At 43.3% G+C, this 24,553-nt stretch overlaps 1 protein-coding gene across 1 annotated transcript in view; it reads right to left on the minus strand.

The window, feature by feature from the left end:
• Positions 1 to 6,325: 6,325 nt before the first annotated feature.
• Positions 6,326 to 24,553, minus strand: part of LOC144142036 (lipase member K-like) — a 64,042-nt gene continuing 45,814 nt past the window's right edge. Inside the window, exons 8-9 of the mRNA XM_077673461.1 lie at positions 13,216 to 13,284; positions 6,326 to 7,936 (exon numbers count right to left, since the gene is read on the minus strand). Coding sequence (XP_077529587.1) covers positions 7,682 to 7,936; positions 13,216 to 13,284 — 324 coding nt within the window. The 3' untranslated portion in view covers positions 6,326 to 7,681. The remainder of the gene's footprint in view (positions 7,937 to 13,215; positions 13,285 to 24,553) is intronic.

The following is a 24,553-nucleotide window of genomic DNA, read 5'->3' on the forward strand; positions in this document are numbered from 1 at the left end:
ACCAGGAGTGTTAACATGCTTTGATAGAGGCAAAGAAGGGCAGGTGTTTGCGTGAGAGCGGTGATTGTTAAACCTTAACCGAAAGGGTGTTTCTGTCTGGCCGATGTATTGTTTGTCGCACAGGGTGCATTCCAGCAGGTATATGCGTAGGCGGAATCACAGTTAAAGTTCACTTTTACATTACCATAATAGTTTGAAGCAGTGCTAGTGGCGCGCTGTGTAGTGGTCATTTGTGGGCATACCTTACACCGTGGTTTGTTACAGGGCATGCAACCAGTAGTCTGTGGTCGGCTGATGCTGGATCTGGTGAGAACGTCGCCTAAATTCTTGCTTCGTTTATAAACAACGCGTGGCGGCTCGGGAAATATTCCTTCTAGGCGCTCACTTGGAGCAAGGATATTGTGATATTTCCTTAGTATGAATGCAACTTTCGGAGAAGAGGCCGAATGGGTCAAAACGAGGTTTGTTTGTGGATTGGGTTTTGGTGCCTTTTTACAGCGAATGTCCGTGCGGTCCAACTCGTTAGCTCGTGGAATCGCGTCATCGATTGCCTGCTCTGGGTAATTTTGATTCAAGAGCGCGGTTTTAGGTTCTGTGCAGTTAGAATCTAAATCCGCCTGGCTTGTGCAGATTCGCCTAAAACGGTGAGATTGGCTATAAGGTATTGCAGTCTTGGAGTCCCTGACATGTCTGCTGTAGAAGTGCAAATACTGGCGCGTGTCCATAGGTTTCCTATAGAGATTAGTCTGAAGCGTGCCCTGAGAAACTCTGACAGTAACATCCAGGAAATTTATGCTTTGCATAGAGTAGGAATGAGAGAGGTAGATAGTAGGATGCGCAAGGTTAAAAGCCTCAATAAACGCAAGAAGTTCCATTTCACCGTGCTGCCATATCATGAATATATCATATATGTACCTATTGTAGTACAATGGCCTCAAATTTTAGGTTTCGGGGAAATTTGACTCTAGACATCCCATAATGATGTTCGCGTAGTTGGGCCCGATTTTGGTGCCCATTGACGTTCCGCTGACTTGCACGTAATTGACACCATCAAACTCAAAATTGTTATGTTTAAGGATAAGGGGAAGGAAACTTTCAAGGGTTAGAGAATCGATAGGTTTGTCACCCGCCGACCGCTCATCCGCACATGATACAGCGGTGATTCCATCCGCATGCGGAATGTTAGTGTATAGCGACACGACATCCAGGGTAACAAGTAAACAGTTGTTAGGAATTTCTATCTTCATAATATCCGAGTGAAAATAATTTGTATCCTTAATAAAGGATGGAAAGCTGGGTGGAATGTCACGAATAAGAGAGTCGACATAGCGCGAGAGGTTCACGGTGAGAGTATCAATGCCAGAAACAATGGGGTTACCTGGGTTGTTATTTTTATGAATCTTTTGGAGAAGGTAGAATCTACCTGCTATTTGGCTTAAGGGGATAAGAGAACGAGCCGTTGTTTTTAGTTATTTCGTGATTTTGAACAAGTTCAGTGAGTTTACTTTTGAGAATTAGCTTATAATCATTAGTGGGATCACTAGGGAGTACTCTGTAGAACGAAGATCCTGATAGTTGTCTGTGAGCCTCGTTGACATAGCTTTGTCGAGGATCACAATGGCGCTGCCTTTAACGGACGGTTTGATTACTATTTCGGGGCAACCTGCGAGTTCCTCCAGGGCTTACATTTCCTTGCTTGTGATGTTGCGGTTGAAAGAGATTTGCTTTTGGTACGCTGCTCGTACATCGCGATGAGCGGCTTTAATGTACATGTCGAGGCATGTATCGCGCTGCGTGGGAAGGGTCCAGTGCTTATGGCTAGGTAATGCAGTTCGGGCTTCGTCGGTTGGGTGATGGTCATGGAAGTACTCTCGCAGTCTCATATTTCTCGCGAAGTTATATAGGTCTTTAAAAAGCTGAAATTCGTAGAAACCGCCAGTTGCCGGGCCAAAATTCAGACCTTTTGACAGGGCGCTCATCTGATCTGGTGACAGGGTAATACTAGAGGAGTTCATATCATTTTCAGAGAGAATTTTGTTAGCCTTCATAGCCTGTGGAGAGCTGACAGAAGGGGGATCAAAATTTGGGTTTGCGTTTTCAGACTGACTAGTACCGGCACTAATGTGAGCTGGTGAATGGTCAGTATTTGGCGAAATAATCGCATTAAAGGGGCGATTTTCATGTTCATTCCCAGATAATAGACATCCATTACTAGAGGGGCTAACTTTATTCTTACGGGTGTAGTCATCGCTAGGAATATTATCTCGCGAAAATTTACGGACTTTTGTTTCGGGTATGGCGGATGCCTTTCTGGATTCGTAGCTGCGAAGAAGGCCTGATTCTCTTTCTCTTGGCTCCTTACGAAGAATTTCTTCTTCCTGGAGGAGGGAATGGGACATAGTCTCGTAGTGATTTAGAACTATCTGCGTTAATTGCAAGGATGCGTTGTCTAGTGCCTATTGCCACTTCTTCATGTTGGATGGAGGGAGTTCGGCAGTTGCAGGTCTCAGCCTAACCCTCAAATCCATTGGACCAACCTCGACAGACAAATACTGTGAAAGTGCGGACACGTGCAATTTGGAACGTATGCGTTTTTTAGTAAACTTTCTTAATTTTGAGAACTGTTTTGACACTTGGTAGGACGCTGCATTTCCGGGTTTTTCGGAGCCTAGTCACATTGTCGGCGCAGAAGACACTTTCTTGCGTAGGTTGTAGGGGGCATGGGCTGGCTTTAGGGCGTCCGAAGGCAGTGCGGATACGCTGCTGGCGTTTTCCAGTGGCTCGGTTGTGGTTGCGGCTCTGGTGGCCGCTGTTGATCCCAAGGGCGGGTGCGGCAGGCTGTGGGCGCGGCGCCCTCTCGGGGTAGGGCTGCAGGCGATGCGTCGGTGCTCCGTGGCCCTGGCCGCAGGAGCTCGTACAGACGTACCCCTCTTTAACCCCTGTTGCCACGGGAAAAGGGGAATTTACCTTGTATTTTGTTTTTGTTTGTTTGTTTCTTTTATTGTTTGGCTCTTTTTTCCCATGTTCGTACCGCGTGACCGTGGGTTCTTGTTATCCTTTTAATTTTGTTTCTCTTTTCCTCATGCACTACTCTCATTCTTTGGCTGGCCACCAACCATGATCAGATTTTACAAACTCTCCCTCGCCTTGCCCTCGCCCTTGCTACTTTTATATATATATATATATATATATATAACCCTTAAAACAACTTTTTCTGTATTCTGAAGAAAGGAAGTCCGCTTCCTGAAACGTCACTAAAGTTATTTTTATTTTTTCTACGTCTTTCTCATGTGTCTCTCCCTCTACTAACCTTATTTTTTCGTGCTCGGTGTGAGTTTTTATCTTTCCAGACTACATAAATATATATATATATATATATATATATATATATATATATATATATATATATATATATATATATATATATATATATATATATATATATATATATATATATATATATATATATATATATATATATATATATATATATTGCGAGAATTTAAACTTGGAAGATGGCAGGGAACACAAGAAACGACAACTTCGAACAAGACATAGAACACGATTGTTGCCATTTTATCAGCAAATGAACTTGCCTTCGTCAGGGAAAACCCTCCCCTGCAGGCATGCTTTATATAGGGCAGGTCTCTAAGAGAGAAGAGACTGGGAAGTGAAATAAAGGGACCGGATTGGTTTGGGATGATACAGGAGGTGATATTGACGGGGAACGAAGCTTGTGTAGTCTTAGCGGCGATGTCGGTAAGAGGGAATTAAGGTTGTCAGGTGTGGTGGATATTCCGTGAAATGCTTGGAGGGAATAGGTGAGAGGGGGTTTGTTGCCACGTCGCGTGGCCGACAGCAAGATTCTGAGAAACGGCGGAAGCAGAACAGGTGGTGAGAGAAGTTCTTATCAGAAGGTATCTGAAAGACCCAGGTCAGAACAGGATGAGGGAAAGGCGGAAAATAACTAGGTCAAGGAAAAAATACAAAACACCCACACACACACACACACACACACACACACACACACACACACACACACACACACACACACACACACACACGCACGCACGCACACACACACACACCAAAGCAATAACTGCAAAACCTAAATCGCACGTGTCTCCAACAGAAACATTCTTGGAACAGGCCTTTTCAGATACTGAAAAACAAAAAGACAAGGATAGGAGGACGTACCGGGCGCAAGACAAAGCTGAGAAAAAAAACAGAAAAAATAAGAATAAGAAAATAGAATTCCCCAGCAAAGGCTGGATGGATGCCGGCACATACAAAACTGGAACCTAAGGAATGAAAGCAACAGAAATTAGGTGACCAATAACGAACAGAGGGAGGGGGTCATAATGTTTGGATAAAGTACAAGCAAGCCAATGCTTATGGCTCCATTCCAGGTGAATATCGCAAGGATTACACGGCGCCCCTAAACGCAATAATTCCATCTGGTTCCATGCTGTTAAATAGAGTTGACCGAAACTAGTTAGCCGATATGGTAGAAGGGATACAATATAGAGTCCCCCCCTTCATTCAAAACGAACTTCTACTGCCGCCGTTAGTTAGGCGCCGTAATATTGCCCTTCTCTGCCTATTTCCCCCCGAAAATGGCAGCATCTCCACTCCGCGTATGATGGCGAGGGTGCGGAGTACGGGGACTCGAAATGACATCGAAGTTGCGCCCCAAGTGACATCCGATTTGCGCCCGAGACCATCATTCAAATTGAGCCGTGAGTTGCACCTTCATTATTCCCTAATGAAAACTGCAACTCACGGATCAAATCAAATTTTGCTTGATTTTTGCTTGATGGTGGTGTGAGCATGGATGGAGGTGGACGTATATGGGGTGCCCTAAAGTATTCCGCACCCCTACAGGCGTGGGTGTGAGCCGTTTGAATCTTGCTTATTAACTCACCGTCGAAGCCCAATGGGTAAGAGGATTGACACTAAATTTGCCGTGTCCACCAGATATAGGCTGGAATCCTGCCGGTGCCTCTGTGATTTTTTGCGATTGTAAATGCTATGCTCACAGACGCGGACGGACATTGTGCGATCCTAATGTACTCCGCACCAAAAATATTTTCACTAATAAACAAACCTGGCTTCATCTTCAAACCTCTCATTCTTTTCACACTGATTGCACAGTAACATCAGCTTCCTGTGCATATACGGTAAATCAAATGCATTTATTTCGTAACCGCTGCCTCGGGCCGTTCTTCTTTGGAATGTACTGCCTGATAACGTTGCCTCGATATCTGATCCCCATGCTTTTCCCCGTCAGCTACCCACGCTATAACCCACATAACAAAGTTCTTGATTTCTCAATGCATTGCGAATTACGTCAATTGGCACCTGTGTTGTCTTTCTTTCTTTTCAAATTGTAACCCTTTTTTCCGCCTTGAAATCAAGAAGCATTGAATACTTTCAAATTTCACTCACTTTTCATCTCGAAATTTCATTTTTTGTTGTTGCGCTGATCCTGCCTGGAAGTTGTACGTTGTGGGTTTGTAATATCTAGAATACCTCCTTGCGCAATGTCGTTTCATGGGTCGTCTAAGGTTCCTATAAATGAATGACTAAATAAGTGCAACCAGCATCTACGAAAATGAATTTGACGTGAGCTGCCTCGTCACTCTTTTTATAGATACCAGCATTCGGTCTAACCTGCGCAACCACTAACTCGGAAAGTTGGAACAGTTGGAAGCTAACAAATGCGCTGTGCTAGCAAACATCGAACTGCGCTCAGTGAAAATTTCAGGAAACGCTCATGTCTTGGGTGTCGTCTCTACTTTGTCTAGTTTGACGTAGGCTAGAACGATCAATTATTTACGCGACATAGAACACACTTGCCGGTGCTTCTTGCACAAGCCAATCCCGAGAGTCTTTTTAGGCCTATTTTCGCTTTTCTGTGAAACGACGGTAGCACAACCCTTCGGCTTGACTTCTGTGGACTTTCCCGTTCCACGGAACGTGATAGCCGCTGTTTGATGCGAAAATGTTCATGTTGTTTAGCAATTCCTTAGACTCAAAATTACAGCTACCTACCGTAATTGAAAACAATCACCACAGCAAAAAGTTGCAGGTGTGTATAGACAAAAACGTACCAGCGGGATGGATGCCTTTAATGATCTGAGCAGCAATACTCGCATGGCGTTACACACTCGCATGTTTCTCATAACAGTAAAGGTTTAACAATCAATCAATCAACCAATCAATCAATCAATCAATCAATCAATCAATCAATCAATCAATCAATCAATCAATCAATCAATCAATCGATCAATCAATCAATCAATCAATCAATCCATCAACCGTATTTCCTCTGGAAAAAAGGAGTAGGGGACAAAAGGTGCGACCAGACTAACGAGGTCTCGACACCGTTGCGAGTTGCAAAACAGCGAGATGACGGTCAGTCGCACAGCACATACAGCACAATAAAATCGATAAGTACCAAATAGCATCAAGCAATACAAAATTATGGCACAAAGCGTTAAACAATGGAGCATGATCATTTGCATGAACACAAAATCACTCCAACATCAAAAGCGGTGATCGACAAGAACCCGGACCAAATTCGGGGGAGTGTAGTATGCCGTGCAATAAATGAGCTAGGCAAAGTGTTTAACGAGACAATTTTGATTGTAGTAGGATCAATTTTTTTGTTTAGTACGTTCTGCAGGTTTGGTAGCTAGTTGCAACGATTGTTCATGAGTAGTTAGAGGGGAGTGCAGTCAACATTTTTTGAGGCTGGTTTAACGAACAGTTGTTTTTGCTTTTAACGTAGCAAGTATGATATCGATACCATACTTAACAAAAGCTTTATAGCACATCAGCATATCATTATTCGAGCAACACTCTTGACGAAATACGTACTCCGGAGAAAGGTGTTTTTCAGATGAAGCTTTATATACCACAACAATTAAAGAGGGTTTATCCAGAATTTGTTTTCTTTTTTTGCGAGTTCATATGCATGCACAGTGCAGCATACCAAATAAGTGGAATATACCCACAAGCCAGCATTTATACTGCTTTCCTCTGAGTTTTCGGCTTCATGCAGTTGTCAACACTACTGAAATGTTACCCACAAAAGCCCAAGAATACTTATCAAAATTTTAACCCGAGAAACTTTGCGCACGTGCGATAAAAACAGCTGCATCAATTTTTGTCGCAGTCCAATTTACTGTTTAATGGCGAAAGCTGACAAGCATTGCTGGTTGTCACCCTTCCTTATGGAGAAAATTCCACTTGCTGCCTGCAATAACCAGACCCAACAAAGCATTCAATAGCTGTCGTATTCAATATTTGGCTTTGTTAGGAATGTAGCAAACCATCCAAGAATCCAGCCCTTTTACAACACTGACCATGTGGTCCTTGCCATTACCTTCACTTCAGAGCAATAAACCATTACCTGACCACACACGTAGTGGTAGGTGTTTCACCACGCACGCAGCACTTGCACTACCGCAGTTTTAGAACAGCGAATGATTTTTGTGTCGTGGCACTGAACAGATATTTACAGTGGCGCGTATCATGCGGTTTCTTTTATCAAATCTCGATGCTCAATAAAAAGTCATATCGACTTCACAATGTGTTCAAATATAAATAAATCGTCGTTAAATTCACCGAAATATTCTCTTCTACTTTAATTGCTTTGGCTCTAGCCGCACTGGCTTCACAATGATTCTAGTAAATTCCACTGATTCATCAACCTGATCACTTGGCTGTACAAAACTTTGTTTGCTTTGCTGCCCAGAACAAAGTCAAGATGAGTGAAGTCGGGGTCAGGTACCACGTAGTCGAAGACAACATTTGGCAGGGCCTGTCGAAGCGTGGCGACGTCATCAGTATTGGCGAAGAAGTCGTTGCGAGCGCTAAACAAAGCCACTGGTGCCGTGACCTTACTTAGGTCATAAGCAGGAGTGTCCGCCTGGCAAAAAAAGAAATCGGCAGTTACACGGGTGTGTAAAAGAATCCGTACAAATGAACGCCAAAGTTAGCACATCACACAGGATGACTTGTAGTTCTAAACTGGAGAAACTCTGACCTATGTATCACACTCCAGCTTATCTAACGTGCACTCAACCATGTCTGTAGCCAAAGTGCTATGTATATATATATATATATATATATATATATATATATATATATATATAGAGATATATATATATATATATATATATATATATATATATATATATATATATATATAAACAGTCTAGTTCACTTATGACACTATCCAAGGGCCAAGGAAATCCCAATGTTATAACCGATGATTGTTAAATGCGGGTTACTAAAAAAACAGGTAGCAGAGCTCTAAACATTTTATTTGCAGCCAAGCAAGGTTGTATTGCTACCTATTTGTGGAAAAGAAGCCTTAAGCAGTCAGCTTTGTTTGCTGCACATGAAGCTGGCGCACATCTTTTGCAAGAGCATCTATAGGTGCTTCACCTAGCTGAGCCAAGGGGCCACGGTGGAGCCGAAGTCCCTGAGAGACGATCATGCGTTGGGGCTCGTGAGGAGGTGTTACCCGAGTAGGCTGTGGAACCGCGTCGTCTGAGTTGTCACTGCCACCGCTGTCCGCAGGACGCATCCGTGCAACGATCCCCTCTTCAGTGAGGTACTCAGACGTTTCCTAATCACCGCCCTTGATGTCTGATCCAGGGAAAAACCGATGTAGTTGAAGAGGCACCCAGTTAAATTCAAAGCAGCCGGCACGGGGACGGGGCCAAAGCGGCGGCATAGGGAGGGGTGTTTGGAAGAGAAATGTTCCCCTCCGCCTCTTGCTTCGTCGTAAGCGGCGCAGTTGACTTATTTGCTGAGGGGTGGACGGGATGCGAGGCGCATCGCGGCGCATGGTGTCGGCGTGGTTGGCGTGGAGAGTAGGCGGCACGTTGCATTTTTGGTGCTTACTGTTACCCGAGTCAATGGTTATATTCTATATATTGTTATAAACGGTATCGTTATAAGCAAACTGGACTCATACACACGAATTACAATTTACAACTCTGCGTAGAAAATAACATTGTTAAGTTTAAAACAACAACTCGACTGTGAATAGCTACTACACAAACTGTCAGAATTAGTAGTAGTTTTGCTGAAGGGCCACTGGCGTGTGAAGCTGCATAAACGTTTCCCGTCCATTTACATCTTCTTGTAATAAAGGCTTCCAAGCAAAGCCCGCGCCTACACTTTTTCAATTACTCCTCTACTGACGCGGTCCGATCCTCCCTTAGTGGTTCGCAGCAGAATGTCCATTCAGTTCGGACGAAGAATAAATGGTTAATCCGAACAAACGGAATTATACCACCACCTATTTTCTCCTCCCTCTCTAGACCTGCGAGCAGCCTGCGTCGGCCCTTCTGTTTAAGTCTGCTTGCCTTGAAACACACTTTACGCATGCCGCAACGCCTTCCACGAGTGGTGTAAATACGGGATCACGTTACCGAAACTAAAAGGCAAAAATACTAGTAGTTTTTTTAAATTACTTCACTTGCGAACTTTGGTCAGGTAACTAAAGTGGATATTCTTGAGTTTTTCGATATCGGCCAGTGTATCTGCAGATGGTTTTAGCACCTCTAGAGTGCTTCATTGTTTGATTTTTTACAGGGCTCCCGCCATCTTGCGTTTTCCAATTCACAAATTAGAACCGCTTGTGGCTCCGGATTGCCGAAGTATTCATAAAATTTTCAGGGCAAGTAAAACGAGATTGGTAGAAATACAGGTTTTATCTTAAATATATGTCTGGGTATGGGCAAGCATTTTATTTGGTGCACGCCTTTCAAAATCAGCGACTGTAATTTTGTAGTTTCGGAATAGACTATAGTGGCGCCACTTTTTACTGCATTCTTTCTCACACACCGGATTTTATTTTGTGTGGGACATTACCGCAAAGCAATATTCTTACTGCTGTTTATTAGTAGCCTACATTGGGATCATACGTGATTTGCTTACGGCACTCAACAAGCGGTAACAATCGGACGCTTTCGGTTTGCTTCTATCGACTGAATATAGAAGTCTAGTAAACACAGGTACATGGTTACTAATACGAGTTTCGCAATTGCCCTTAAGCGGAGTTTGTAATCTTTTAAAGAATCCGTCTTTAAGCGGTACTGTTATAGGCTCGGTTGTTACTGAAGCGGCGTGGTTGACGGAGGCCCTGTCGACAAATGTCACGGCAGAGGCAATTTCATGAGCAATGCTCTGTAGCTCTCTATTTAAGGTACGCACCTTAAAAAACATTATATAGAAAGTTGCTGCTAAGACGGCTGTACTATTAGGCCGAGTTTATTTTAGTTGTCACCATTACTTACAGTGAAGTGCAAACGTTGCAAAATTTTCGTCTGCTGCCAATACAAGGATATCTCACGAGGTAGCATGGTTACAATATACTTCAAACCTTTTTGCTTCACGGAAACTATCTTGAAACAAATTACAAACAAACTAGCCCTCACGAACACTCTTACATTGCGCCAAGATTTACTGTTGCTTTGCGTTGAGGTAGTTCACAGTGTGGTTGTGGATACCGTACACTTCTCGTGTACAATCAATGCGTGGCTTTCAACACTATGGAAATGACAGCCCAATGTTTGTTCACTAGGAAACAAATCGAGTCGTTCAAAGTTTCCGTAACACAATTCACTAATGCTCAACAGAAAATTAGTAACATTTGATTCGGGTACTCCTTGCAATGCCGCTTGCTTCTCGGAGCAATACATAGGCCTCCAATGTTCGTCCTCCATCGCAGTTTGGAATGGGGCTGTATTCTTCACAACAAGTTCCTAACCCTGAATTTGAACTTGAGTTCAAAAGTTGATTGTTCGTCATCGCAGTTGTGGTTTTATCACCGCACCCCGATATTTCAAAGTTCGTAAGAACATTACGACTTAGGTGCAGCTCTCACTCTCTCTATATACCGCAATTACCCGATTCTAACGCGCACCTTTTTTCCGGAAAAATAGGTCGAAAAAGCGCATGTGCGTTAGAATCGCATACGAAACCGAAACTGCCGAAACAACGAAAATTTCGTCTCGGCCATCGCCATCTCAATATGGCGCCAAAGCTTTTAGCAACAATTTTTCGGACGCAGGAAGCATAGGCGCCCAGGATTTTCTATCGGCGTTCACACAAATCGTCAAATCGTTCCACTTGCGCACTTCATAACAGCAATGGCAGCAGCGGCTCTCGCGCGTTCAAAACGAGTGGTCGGCTGAAGCGTGCGCTTCTGGAGAAGTTCGCAGGAGGGCGTGCGAGGCGTGGGCCAGGATCCCATCGATCATGGTTGAACATTCGTTATGAAGTGTGGCATCGAGAACGCACTTGACGGCACCAAGGACGAGATGTTGTGGTCAGCAGAGAGCGACGAAGAGGGAGATGAGTGAGACTACTTCGAGAAATAAATCGCCCGTTTATCTCGCATTCGTTCTTTTTTGCCCACAAAGTTCCGTGTGCGTTACAATCAGAAGTGCAAGTTTTTGTCGGTTTTTTTGCCAGGAAAATATGGTGCGCGTCAGAATCGGGGGCGCGTTAGAATCGGGTAATTACGGTATATATATATTTTTATATTTAAAGATTGATTGATTGTGGGTTTAACGCGCCGACGCAACGCAGGCGATGAGGCGCGCCGTAGTGGAGGGCTCCAGATTAATTTTGACCACCTGGGGATTTTTAAAGTGCGCCAAAATCTCGTACACACCGGCGTTTATGCTTTTCGCCTCCAACAGAAAAGCGGCCGCCGCGGCCGGGAATCGAACCCGCAACCTCGTGCTCAGCAGCGCAATGCCGTATCCACTGAGCCACCGCGGCGGGTATTTTTATATTTAAAGATACGAATCTTCATAGTTTATTTCTCTAGGTCCAGCCATGTATTTAAACGGGTTAATATTTATTTGTTATAAACATTGATTTCGCTGATTCAAAAATATTTTTTTCTAGCATAATGCGTCACAAAAAAACCTGGCGCCTTCCAACAACATGTCGCAGTTAAAAGTTTTCTTTCTTAACTACGTTCAGTCGGACATACGAAAGTGATGCTCGACGCCTTCCTTTCAATTGATGGTAGGTTTAAATATTGGTTAAAGCTGTTGCAACTAAACTTAGTACGACCCATACAAATCAACATTTATTCTTTCTGCTTTTCCCGGTAGACAGAGTTGGAATATGGGTGTTTTTACTCATCACATATAAGGTAAAAGGTGATAATTTCTGATTTTTTTGTCTGAGAATAGAGTGTTGTTTGCTGGCCTGATTGATATCCACTGCCCTCGCACCGGCGAATGGAAGGTGGTGCCCGGTTATATATCAATTAGAGGAAGTATTTTGTTGGCAGGTGAATAAGCGGTATTTACGCCAATTTATTCCGGCTGTTTGCGCTATAATTCAGTTTAGGCTGGAAAGGTAAATTTTAAAGGTGCAATGGGAGGAAAGCAGTGTTCGCAATGGAAAAAAAACTCTTCAACGTCAAAGTGCTAGTGATGGCTATTTTCATGAACGCTTCAACCTGCTAAGGTGGTAATAACAAAAACAAGCTGAACAGTTGCACAAATATCCGCACGAACTTAAATATGGGCTCTACTTGGAAGTCTGAAGGGCAGTGCACACAGGAGATATGTTTGGTACATGGAACCTTCTACCATGACGTTTCTTGAAAGCTTCCTTGGTTGGTCTGATAATACAGAAAACACAAAAGAAATTTCATAATCTCCAGCAAAAACTACCCGAGCTTCTTGGCGCGTGACAAGATGAAGTTGGTATCGTTGGTAGAGCCATCGGAAGCGGCGTTTAACAACCCCTATAGGCTGCCAGGGTAAATAGCTGGGCCAGTTTGTTCAGGATTATCGAAGAAACATTGCTAAAGACGCCTCACAAAGCGGGAAGAAGACACACACGGACGGGCAATAGACTTACAACTGCTTTTTGCAATTTTAGCAGTGTCTTGAGTCTATTTGGTCGCCCTCAGTAACTAAAAATTGAAGTAAAAACAGGCATCACTGTTGCACTCTCAATTATGAATGACGCCACTGTCCCAGCACAGAACATATTATTTTAGGCTTTGCAAACATTGGTTTTCTTCTCTGTAACTAATGTATGAGGGAACAAGCACAGCCCGACAGATGGAAAAATATTTGTCCTTCAAAATCAAACAATGTTACCCAAAAATTATAAAACAGCGAATTTTAAATAGAAAAATGTGAGATATTACGTACTTACCGATCCATAGAGAGCTAGGTTTCCTAGCTGTCCGTAATCAAACTTCTGAAAATTTCTGGCACGAATAATCTGTAAAGGGAGGAGCGAAGGCAAAAGTAATCTTCTTGTAATTCTATTAATTAAATAGCAAAAGTCGTCCGACACGTAGTACACTTTCTCCACAGATAAAAGCATTTGGATAGAAAGAGGTGCCTCAAACTTGATTTGAGGTACATAGGTGCCAGTTTGTGTTATTAACCAATGCAACATAATGACACCTTACTGCTTTGCCTGAGATGGTGAGGACGCGGATGGCATTATTTTCAGGAAATATGAATGCCCCGGCTGTGAATAAGGGTAACAAGGTTGGAAAAATATTGGAAGAGATGTCACACTTCAAAACAGTTGGGTTCTTGCAACGATTGTGGGTCCGAAACGACATGAACTTGAACATGAATGTCTATGATTTTGTGAACATAGAAACCGTTTGCATATGTCTAACCGACAAAAAAAAATCCACAACGGATTTTTAATTCACAAATTTGATAATACGACCCTGAATATTTACAGCAAGTGCAACAGGTTTACATATATACCAACACAAGCTGAACCTACGTTACAACAAAGTAAATGATCTCCAGTTTTTTTTTAAGATATGGAAGTTTCTTGCAGAGCGTTATGTCATGTTTGCAGTTCAAAATGTAGGAAACTATGACTTTTTTTTAAAAGTCTTTGAGTATTGGAAACAAGCATTTTAAAATACATTTGAAGAAATTATATGATTAAAAAGATTTTCCAGCATTTCTTGCTTTTTTCCTTCGGAAAGTCGGTACAAAATTGCTTGGAGCCATTTTATTTGTGAGCATAACGTGGCCACACAGACAAAGAACAATGAAAAACAAGTGATTATGAGGTAAAAAATTGCAGGTGTAAAAAAATCACAGCCATGAGGTAAAAAAATCACAGTCAGAGTACACTTTCCCTAGACGACGTTTCTCGGACAGCATGCGCCAATAACAATGCGGTTTGGCAAAACAGGCATTTCGATTTCAACATATGTTACTTGTGCCTAGCTATCCCAATGAGTCACAAAAAAAATAAATTAGCACGACGTCCCGACTGAACATAAACAATTAAAAAATTCGCGGTCCACGGTTGTACGAACTCATTGTAAAAAGTGCAGTGCTTCTCACCCCAATCAACTAACGCCATATGATCATGCCAAGACCGATGCCACTTCGTGCATTTGGTAGCAAATGCACACACTTCATGAATAAATGAGGTATATATTGCCAGGATATCATATGTTTTACAGGCATCTGCTAATATTTTTTGCCGTTACATACCACTGTCTGGTTCTGAGATTGGTACGAGATACTTCCGCATATGAGAGCCTCATGTACGTTTTCGATCGCTCATGTTACCGCTCATGAATATATTTCCAGGAAATACCGCAATTGCATTTGATGTTCACTCGCGATTGCGTTCATTGACGTCGCAGCACCTAGAGAGATCTCAAAGGTGTGTCCGTCACCGAGATTATAAAACGAATGCTCCCCTGTATCATCCTTTCAGGGAGAGCGTCCTACATTACTACCGCGATAGCGCTGCTCCCACAGTCGTCTACGCATAAAGATGGCATTGTTGCAATACGTAATAGGGTCGCATTAACCCCTGCGCTTAAACACGCACTGAAAGGGTTCCTCTTTCTCGATGTTTTTCAGCATTTAGTAGGACAGAATTCCAGGCGCTCCCAATGTCAGCTACTCTGCGGTTATCCGAAAAACTAGAATTCATAGTGGCGATTAGAACGGGACACCTGGTCTCCCGTATTTCTAGCCACAGACCATTTTCTCCTTTCGTCACTTCGTTGTGGTCATACTAAGCTGCACCCCTCAATGTTCAACGTGAAGCCCTGTTTCCCCCATTGGCTCCCAGAACAAAGCACTCGGCGCACCACCTGCCTACCCGCACCTTCAAAAGTTCTTGGAACACCTCTCCCCTTTAAACACGCATAATGGCATCGCGCTTCGAACTTGAACCGCTGAAATGTAGATCTCACACTCTTTTTTTTTCTTCTCTCTCTCCCTCTGCGCCTACAACTTTATGTATCAATTATGTACACTTTGACGCGCATTTGGCCGCAAACATGTAAAGTTTCGATGGCCCCGTGCGAAGCTAGTCGTATATTTCATCGGATGAATGAACTTTACAGAAAAGTGAAGTGCAATACAACTACGCCATCAAGCATGCAATGGCAACTGAAGCGAAATTGGTGACGTATAAGTCGAAATAGCTTATTTACTCCCACAGACGTGCTCCTAAAGCGGATCTGTCACTGCTAAAACCTGAGTTATCGCTGGCGCGATATTTTCCAAGGTCAAAAAAATGTTTCACATCGACTATGCAGCACATGGGCATGCAAAACTTTTATATATAAACACATAAGTATTTATAGAAAGCGTTATATAGCGCGTTGCAGGTAAACGCGATTCAGAATATGTCGCTTAGAAATGCTCGCTCATAAGCAATTCCGCTCTTCAAGTAATGAAAAACCTGGAAGGTTTAAGTGAGCAGCAAAAACAACATACATATATTCATACAACGCTAAAACCTTTGCGTTATCTTTTCGCTTAGCCTTCCTGGTCGTTGGTCGATTAAACATGGTGGCGAATAGAAAAGGATTCTGCAAAAAAAAGATGCTACTAATGAATCATACCGTCCTTGACGGTGTGACTTTTATCAACACGTGCTGCAAGGATAAGCGAAGTATTCGGTTCTTATGACAATGAATTTGTGGTTGAAGGAATTCAATCTATTTCCGGTCGATAAGAAATGCTGCTCCATCTTATCTGTTCAATTGTTCTCAACCCTTTCTGCAAACAGCCGTATCAGGAAACAAGAAAAAATAACGAAGGTGTGCAGATAATTTTCACAAAAAAAAATTGGCTCACTTGCTCTGAGCTCCACGGTTATGCAGCGTCAGCGTTGGTTATGAAATTTTTGTGTGCTGCTCAAAGCTGCCGGAATGAATGTTTAGCCAAAGCTCCCTGTTTCAAAATTGTCGTAAATTGCGCAGCATTTACAGATTCATCGCCGTACTACCGCCAACGTTCTTGTTCTTTAATTGTGTTGTTTGGGGGGGGGGGGGTGTGGCGGGCGCAGCGGCGGAGGAAATATTCTGCTTGTGAAGTGCTTGTTTATAGCTGCGTTTTGTGGATGTTTTGTGTCCTCAAACAAATCGGAGCCGCAAGATAGCATTGATCCAAATCCAACCTATTGCAAACACTAAGTAAGAAACACGTGTAACTCATGTTTTATTTCAATTTTCAAGAAGATGATTAAAAAATAACTGACCGCTGACACGACCGTAATATTACTTTGAGTATCATTTAGTTGTCGCAATTAAATACTTCACAGTGACAAGAATACTCCTCACAAGAGTTTTTCTCATAAAGCGGCTCCAACTCTTGTTTTTAAAACGGGCCCAATAATGCTATCTATAGAAATGTAATTTTACGACTGTAATTATGCTGAAATAATTTACTTGTCTTTATTACCTCCCCGAGAAGATGTACACGTTGTGGCACGTAGTCCTATCTCAACATCTAGCGTTTTATGGCAGGAAAGTACACTCTCCTAATTTTGTTAGCTTCAATGAAGCTGTAGTCCCCTTTCATACATCAGATCTTCCCAAAGCCATAGTCACTACGGTTGTCAATTGTTGAGAAAAATTAAAAAAGCGCCCATTCTCTAACCACGTGTGTAATACGTACTGTATGCATCTTCGTTGGTCATCCACGACCACAGAATTGAATACATCCTATTTTTAAATACACAGCATTTAAGAGCGCCGTTTGTCGTCGTAGCTTGTCCGCGGTGACACAAGTTGGCCACGGCAAATATGCACCGTACCTAACCCATAAAGAGTCCTGTGGCGTCACACATGAAAACAGAGGCTTTGAAAATATGTCCGCTTGTACCTCGAAATATCCTTGCGGCCAAACGTTTGTGGGATACTTTAACAACAAGTACGCAGAACCATTCGAAACTCCTAAACCCGCTAGCACTACTCATACATAGCCCTATTATTGAGCGGAAGGAAAACTACGGGTACATTTGAGGCAAATTATGTGCACTTAACCGCCATTCCCCGCGTTCATTTAGTAAGATGTGCTGGTTGGGTGGTTTTTTTATAGTAAGAGAAAAAAATTGACCACAGAAAAAATTAAAATAAACGGGTTAAAAATGCCGTTGAAAGGCAGCCCGTGTGAGGTAAAAGCAACTACGAAAAGAACAGAGCTTCCGCTCATGCGGTTACAGACAGAACAAGAAAGAAAAGATAAAAAGCAGGATGCGACGTTTTCCAGGAGAAGGCACACGATCGCTGCAGCAGTGGTAAAATTGAATGGCATTCGAGAAAACTTTGTTCAGTTTATCAAAAAAGTAGTGAAACAGTGAGGGGAGAGCGAAAGGTGGTAGCAAGGAGCGGCAAATGGCGCCACAGCCCATAATAAATCGCGGCTCAAAAGAAAAAAGAGGAGCGCGGAAACCGAAGGGACGAAAGAAGGGTGCACAACACAAGCGCCGCTGACTCTCAACTGAATGATTATTAGAAGGACGAAATAATTTGTAAAACAAATGTGCCCATGCGTATGCGCACTGAGAACGAAGTGTGGCGCGCAAGAAAATCACAGCGGGAAAAAAAAACATGAAAAAGCACATGGGCGCTTAGCCAGCAATACATTATAACATGTAGCTGATTATACAAGCTTCCTTTTTGTGAAGTACAATGGTTATTCAGCTGACCCATGTTTCTTAACTGCCATTAGTGTAGAACGGGTCTACAAGCTTTTTTGTCGTCTGACTTTTGCATTTAAGAAGCACATCAGTACTTTTAAAAAGTGGCTTGCTCCCATGCGACTTACACGTTTTACAATGGGTAAACAGGTTTGCAGATGTTGCATTTTTTAAGGTCCCCGGGTTCTCTCTCATCCGAATAGTCATTAAGCGGCCCGTGTGCCCCTCGTACACTTTCCGTTAGGACAGGGGTATTCTGTACAGAACACAGGTTCTACACGGCACACAGGCGTATGCGTGCTTAAGATTGCATTTGTTTATGTTTCTTCAAGATTTGTTGTCTTTTTATATTTTTCAACGACCTAAATCTGTTTATTTCGTATCTGGCTAAAAATATTACTCCTTCATCATAAGGGATCCAACTTTCCTCAGCCGGTGTGTAACAGTGCGTGTGTATGGTATGATCGCAAGTTTCTTTGCCCGTTCTTTTGTGCGGTTCATTCTAGCTGTACTTCATTTGTCAAGCTAAGCCTTCGCACACGGAAAAAAACTACTGTATCTGAAAACCCGGCGGCCTGGAACGTCTAACCTGCTTTTAGAAACTTATGTCTACAACAAGTTGGCACGACACCTTTTCGGCGGATCCAAGGTTTGGCTTGGGGATGCCTCTCATCACTTTTTGAGTGCCCAGAGGACTAATTCCCAAGCGGTTTTACTGATCTAGGTTTCTATCTCCAACCAGTATGTCTTTCTGCAGACTTTATCTCTAGGTCTCGAAACGGTATACTTTCTTCCACGGGAAGCTTGCCGGAAGAGATCAACCATATACTATTGTTTTCAAACACCTCGAGCATTCGCTCAACATTTGGGGGGTCATGAAAACCAAGTAGGCGTCTACGTATCTGGAATTCCGGATCACCTCCACGGCGAAAAGATTTTCCAATATATCATATACATTCCCTAGAAATATGTCTCTGAGTATCGGTGCTACCCTGACCCGAAGAAGACCCCTGGTTTTGTAGCAATGTGTCTCAGAAAGAAGCCTCAGCAAATGTCGAAGGAATTTTTGAGGCGCTTGAAAACAATCACAGGGGGTTAGTGTTCACTAGGGAGCTTCCGTAGAAGGGGGTATGCCAACTCTGTACCTAGAGATAAAGTTTGAAGAGCAAGATACCTGCTGGAGATGCAACCATAGGTCAGTAAAACGGCTCCGCAGTTGTGTCTTCGGGCACTCAAATATTGAACACAGCCATCCCAAAGTCAAACCTTTGATCCGCCGTGAGGAACTCTTGCCAACACGTTGTAGACATACGTTTTTACGACCAGGTTAGACGTCTCTAGGCAGGGGGCTTCCAGATACAGGGTTAATTTTGGTGTACGAAGAATTAGCAACACAGATTGAGGACAGTTAGAATGAAGCGCAAAAAGAACAGCCAAAGAAACGGGCGATGTTGCCATACACGATTAAGATGGCACACCGACTGGAGAAAGTTTGATCCCGATATTATGTAGAAGTGACATATTCTCGGACAGAAATAAAATAGCCACACTGTGCTTGTTGACAAACAAATATTATTTCATACCAAGGAAAAAAATAAAACAGATGCTCTGATATGGACGCACGCTCGTTTCTACTGTGTAGAACCTGTGTCGTGTACCAAGTACCCCAGTACGGTGGGAAGGTGTGGGGGGGGGGGGGGGGGGAGGGTGAGGTGGCGGCGTGGCGTGAGGTTGAGGGCAGACGGGCCGCTGCCTGAATTTTCAGGAGGGAAAACACTCGGGGACAATAAAAAATGGACCATCTGCAAACCTGCCTACTAATTGAAAACGTGTAAGCCGCATGGCAGTAAGCCACTTTTTGATAGAACAAAAATAAAACCTCAAGGTAGCTTGTAGAACTGTTCGTTATTCACTGCATTAAAATAAACATGCGTACGGAAAACTTAGATTACACTACACAAAAAAGAAGCTCGTATAATCAGCTTCATGTTCGAATGATTGGCCGGCTATGGGGGCATGTGCTTTCTCATATTTTTTTCGCTTAGTGCTTTTCTAGCCTGCGATTTTTTGTGGTTAGTGCGGATACGCATGGACACATGCTTGTATAAATTCTTTCGTCCTTCTCATAAACCTTAAGTTGAGAGACAGCGCATGTGTTGTGGACCTTTATTTTGTTCCCTCTGTTTGAGTGCTGTTTCTTCGGTAAGATATGCTTTACACGGTACGATATGCTTTTTTGCAGTTTTGAACAAGTCATCTTCATTTCCGGCCGCTTTCACGTTTTAAGAAAAAGTTATTTTCATATTGCTAACTTTCGTCTTTACCACAGGGTCTCTGACATCGACACTGGAGAGCCAGATACTATTCAAGGTTGCCGTTGGACAGTTTTGTTGATGCCTTCTATCTTCTTTGCAACGTCTTCGCCAAGTGCTGAAAAGATGGCGATGCCGCCTGCAGGAAGCCAAATTTTCTAGGTGCGATTGCTTACCATCATGCCCCTTTGTGACATTTACGGGTTGCCCTTCGGCCGGGAAACGCCGCTTGCCGCGACGTGCTCGCCTTGTGAGGGTTTAATGAGAGCAGAGCAGTCCTTCAAAAAAGTGGGCCCACGCACTGATTCTAAAACCTTACTTGAAAATAAATATTTTTATTGAATTACCTTGCCTGAAATATATGAGCCCTGGCCTACACGAACGTAGCTGCTTCAGCAATGAATATGTACTGCAAAGGTTTACCCTAGAGTCACAGGCTCTCGGAAGGGTTTCTACGATATGTGCTCGATGCTCGAAACCAATTTAACAGAGGAGGAACGCGCACTTTGTAAAACGTCCACCAATGGCAGCATTTTTAGGTACCCCAGCAAAGACAAACGAGTTAGACACTACATGCAAACAGAGGATGAAGTTTATACACCGGGAAGCCGGATACAATGCAGAATCTCCTTTCATTGCTCTTTTTTTCGATTTCCCGGTGTCCCTCTTCTTCTCCATGAGGGTAAGAGAACGTACCAGCGGAGGTAGTTTGTTTTTTCCTTCCTTTTGCTTATTTCCTTCAGCCTTGTCCTCGTAAGCAAACATATTCTACATTGGTGCAAACGTGCTTTTCTAGTTAATTAACTTCCATGGTTACTACTTCTTTACTACTGAATACGTACCTGTAACAAAATGTTTTAAGTCGCAGGCCGCGACGCATTCGTCACGTACAACTTTTGTTTTCCTAAATAAAGGGGGGCCGTGGTGCAAAGTATGCCCGCTTGACTCCCAATATCTCCAAACCGGTTTCAAATTTTAGAATCTGCGTAATTTTCTCTTCCCTCGTTATAACCAGCATGCGTGTGGCCATTTCTGGAACAAGATTTAGCTTACGCCGAGGCTGGATGCCGAGTTTTCTTTGTAAGGCGTTTTTTTTTTGTTTTCAAATTAAAAACGGTCATCTTTTGCGCAGCCCTTTTTGGCGCCTAAGCACAGTGCTCCCGCGTTACCGATTCACTGACACAAACACAAACGTTGGGAACGCAACTTCAAAACTCTAAATGATACAAATGGTTACGACGGCTTTCTGGGTCAGCAGGGTAGTCGCGCTATTCATCATAAGACGACTTTATTTAATGCGCCTTAGAAAAAAATCCAAAAAAATATTTGAACCAATAGCCAAAAGGGGGGGGGGGCGAGGTGCGAACGAACGCAGAAACACCTCCACGCCACGCAAGCCGCAGTAGCTGCGCCCATCGTTCTCCAAGCTAAGCTGGCATGATCACGCCATGCAACAATTTCCGTCATCTATGAACAATACTTTTCGCGTCGAAATTTCTCTTGACACGGGGTGTTATATAAAGTACCGGCCTAAGAAAACTACGCAGAGGACCACCGTGCTGTAAGAAAAGCATGCTTCTTGTATCACGCATACCTTGCAGGAATGACAACCAAAAAATAGCCGAGTTCAACAAAACGTACTTATTGCGGCTTCTTGTGTGTGCACCTTCTGATAAAATATTGGGGATGTTGAGGAACATGGAGGCTGATTTTTACCACATTTTGGTGCTATCTGTGTCCGCTGGATATTGGCCTCCTCTTTGGATAATGTTGATATCCACAACAAAGGAAGGCGCCGAGAGAAGCGACACATTTGTTGCCATATTGCATGCGTTTGTCACGCGTACTTCAAGAATACTTCCTTTATCAGAACTGTGTACTGTGTTCTTCCTCCTAGTAGATATTTCTTGAGGCAGAAACCATGTTCCTTTTTACGTGGCAGACGCTGCCCCAATTTTAAAGCATGAAGTTTTAGCTACGCCTTGTGCTAAACCAAAATAAGGCAAGACGTATCTGCATCGGTAGGAATCGGGTGCTGTAACGTTTACTTTCTCTGCATTCCTTTGTGTCTGATTGGCATCTTCGTCTAGGAATATCTGCGCTTAGTTTAAATGAATGCTTTTTGTTGGAAACAGTTTCAATTTCGAGGAGGAAGTTTAGTAATAAAATGCTTTCGGCGGACTGCAACATACAGGTAGCAATTGCGATGGACAGCTGGCAGCTGGTGTTTAATACGGCAAAGCATGTAGCGATTGTCTTTATTTCAAAAAGGATCCAGACAACTATCTTTGAATATGTATTTTATTGAAGCGTTCATACTTCTTCTTGCTATTTTAAACGGACTCTACCTAGAGAAGAACTGTCACTTCTCTTCTGGCAGTGCTCACTATAACAATGTATTTAGATATTCCAAAATATTTAAAATACCCCTTCTTTTCAAATCGGTGCGTAGCTTCCACAAATAACGACTATTATAGGTGAAGTTTAGTATTATAATGAAGGCGTGGGAACAAATACAAGTTGTGAACAATGTCACCAAAAGTGCACGCGCGATATGATGGGTCATACATCGATAGATAAAGGGCAGGGGACAGGTTAAAAGAACCATAAACGTAGAATCAAATTTTGTTTTCACTGTAAAATCTGAAGTTCGCCGATCTCTTGGTGTTTGTTTAACGAGCAACGATCCGCTATTTGCTAAAAAATAAGTAAATAAAGCTGGCGTTTCCTTCGCCGACTTTCCTTTCGTTCATTCGCGATTTAGCCCAAATAGAAGCGAAGCCCCGTGGCGGTGTGGAGCATAAAGTATCGCATCTGTAGCTGTTACGTCTGCCAGTCATGGCCGAATACGGCAAAGTTTCTCTGGCCCAGGAGACAGCGTGGGCGTTTTTGATTTTTCACCGACGGCATGAGAAACGCGTTTAGATGCTCGAGCGCCCGGTGTGACCGCCTACACCGGCATCCCAGATTGCATGCAGCCGGAAGCGAGCATGCAGGATACACCGCGACGAGCGCCAGTTTGAAGCAGCAGGGGTCATTTAGAATATCAAGCACGGCTTCGTTGGCTGCCGGCTGGCGCCGTTCAGGAGGGCCCATTCTATAGAGTTTCTTACTATACAGGAATCTGGCGCTAGCGTCTAAGCGGCTCACATCAAGGCCGTCTGTGTTCCCATGGGCCTCCATTGCATCATGCACTCACCCTAATTTTGTCATTGGCTTGGATCAAAACGTTTAATGAAAACAAATTTAAACAAAGCCCAAAAAAAAGCGAAGAATAGCGTAAAATTACGTAAGTACAAAATAAAACTGGCTAGTTGAAAACTAACGAAAAAGGAAATAACGGGTTTTTTTGTTGGAACGATTGTGCGTGCCGCTCTGTAGGCCAAGGTGGTAGTTACGAACAATAATGATATTTGTGGGAAACTCATTAGAGACTCTCCTTTTAATATTTTACCAATATTTCAAATAATAAGTTCTTTGAATCGCTTGCAAAGTTTTTTTGAGCGTTTGTAAAGCTTTTTTTGAAAACGTCACGTTCGTGGTGAACCAGTGCACCGACCGTCAGCTGCAGTTTAGCAAAACTTCCTGCTGAGCCAATTTCTTTATACTAGAAGAAAAAATTCCCCGCATTTCCCCGAGGGGAAGAATGTTAAAGTGCGAATGCACGAGTTGAATTTGCGCGGTTCGGTAATGTTCGCGAAAGAGAGATCACACACACACACAGCTACAAAGAAAGAAAGATGTATTTATTCACAGACACCTATTTGTGTTGTCGTTGTACTTGATTGCTAGAGCGGATCTCAGCTTTGAAATTCCGTGTCAGTACTCCTTTAAGCGGGTGCATTAGCCCTTCTCACGCCCGATTCCTGGCCAATCCCCCACGTGGGTATGTGCCATGTCAGCGGCCAAGCAGCGTGCGCCCATCTCCCCCCGTTGCCAAGGAAGACGAGGAGATTCCTGGCCAATCCCCCACGTGGGTATGTGCCATGTCAGCGGCCAGGCAGCGCGCGCCCATCTCCCCCGTTGCCAAGGAAGACGAGGAGCGCGCGCACCCGCAGCTGTTGCTATGCGGACGGCGGCGGACGCTTCAGGCTCGCTTAAGAAGTGCATTCGCACTTAAAAAGAAAACGTGCGTTAAACAGTTGTCGAAAATGACAAGGTAGGGCGGATACAGGCGCCCGTATGTGTAGTACGTTGTGTTCGCCGAAATACGTTTTGTGTCTTTTTTTCGTCCGCTACAAATTTCG

This window comes from Haemaphysalis longicornis, unplaced genomic scaffold (assembly GCF_048455015.1).
Source record: "Haemaphysalis longicornis isolate Haplotype H1 unplaced genomic scaffold, Haemaphysalis longicornis Haplotype H1 scaffold_6, whole genome shotgun sequence".
Classification (NCBI taxonomy): domain Eukaryota; kingdom Metazoa; phylum Arthropoda; class Arachnida; order Ixodida; family Ixodidae; genus Haemaphysalis; species Haemaphysalis longicornis.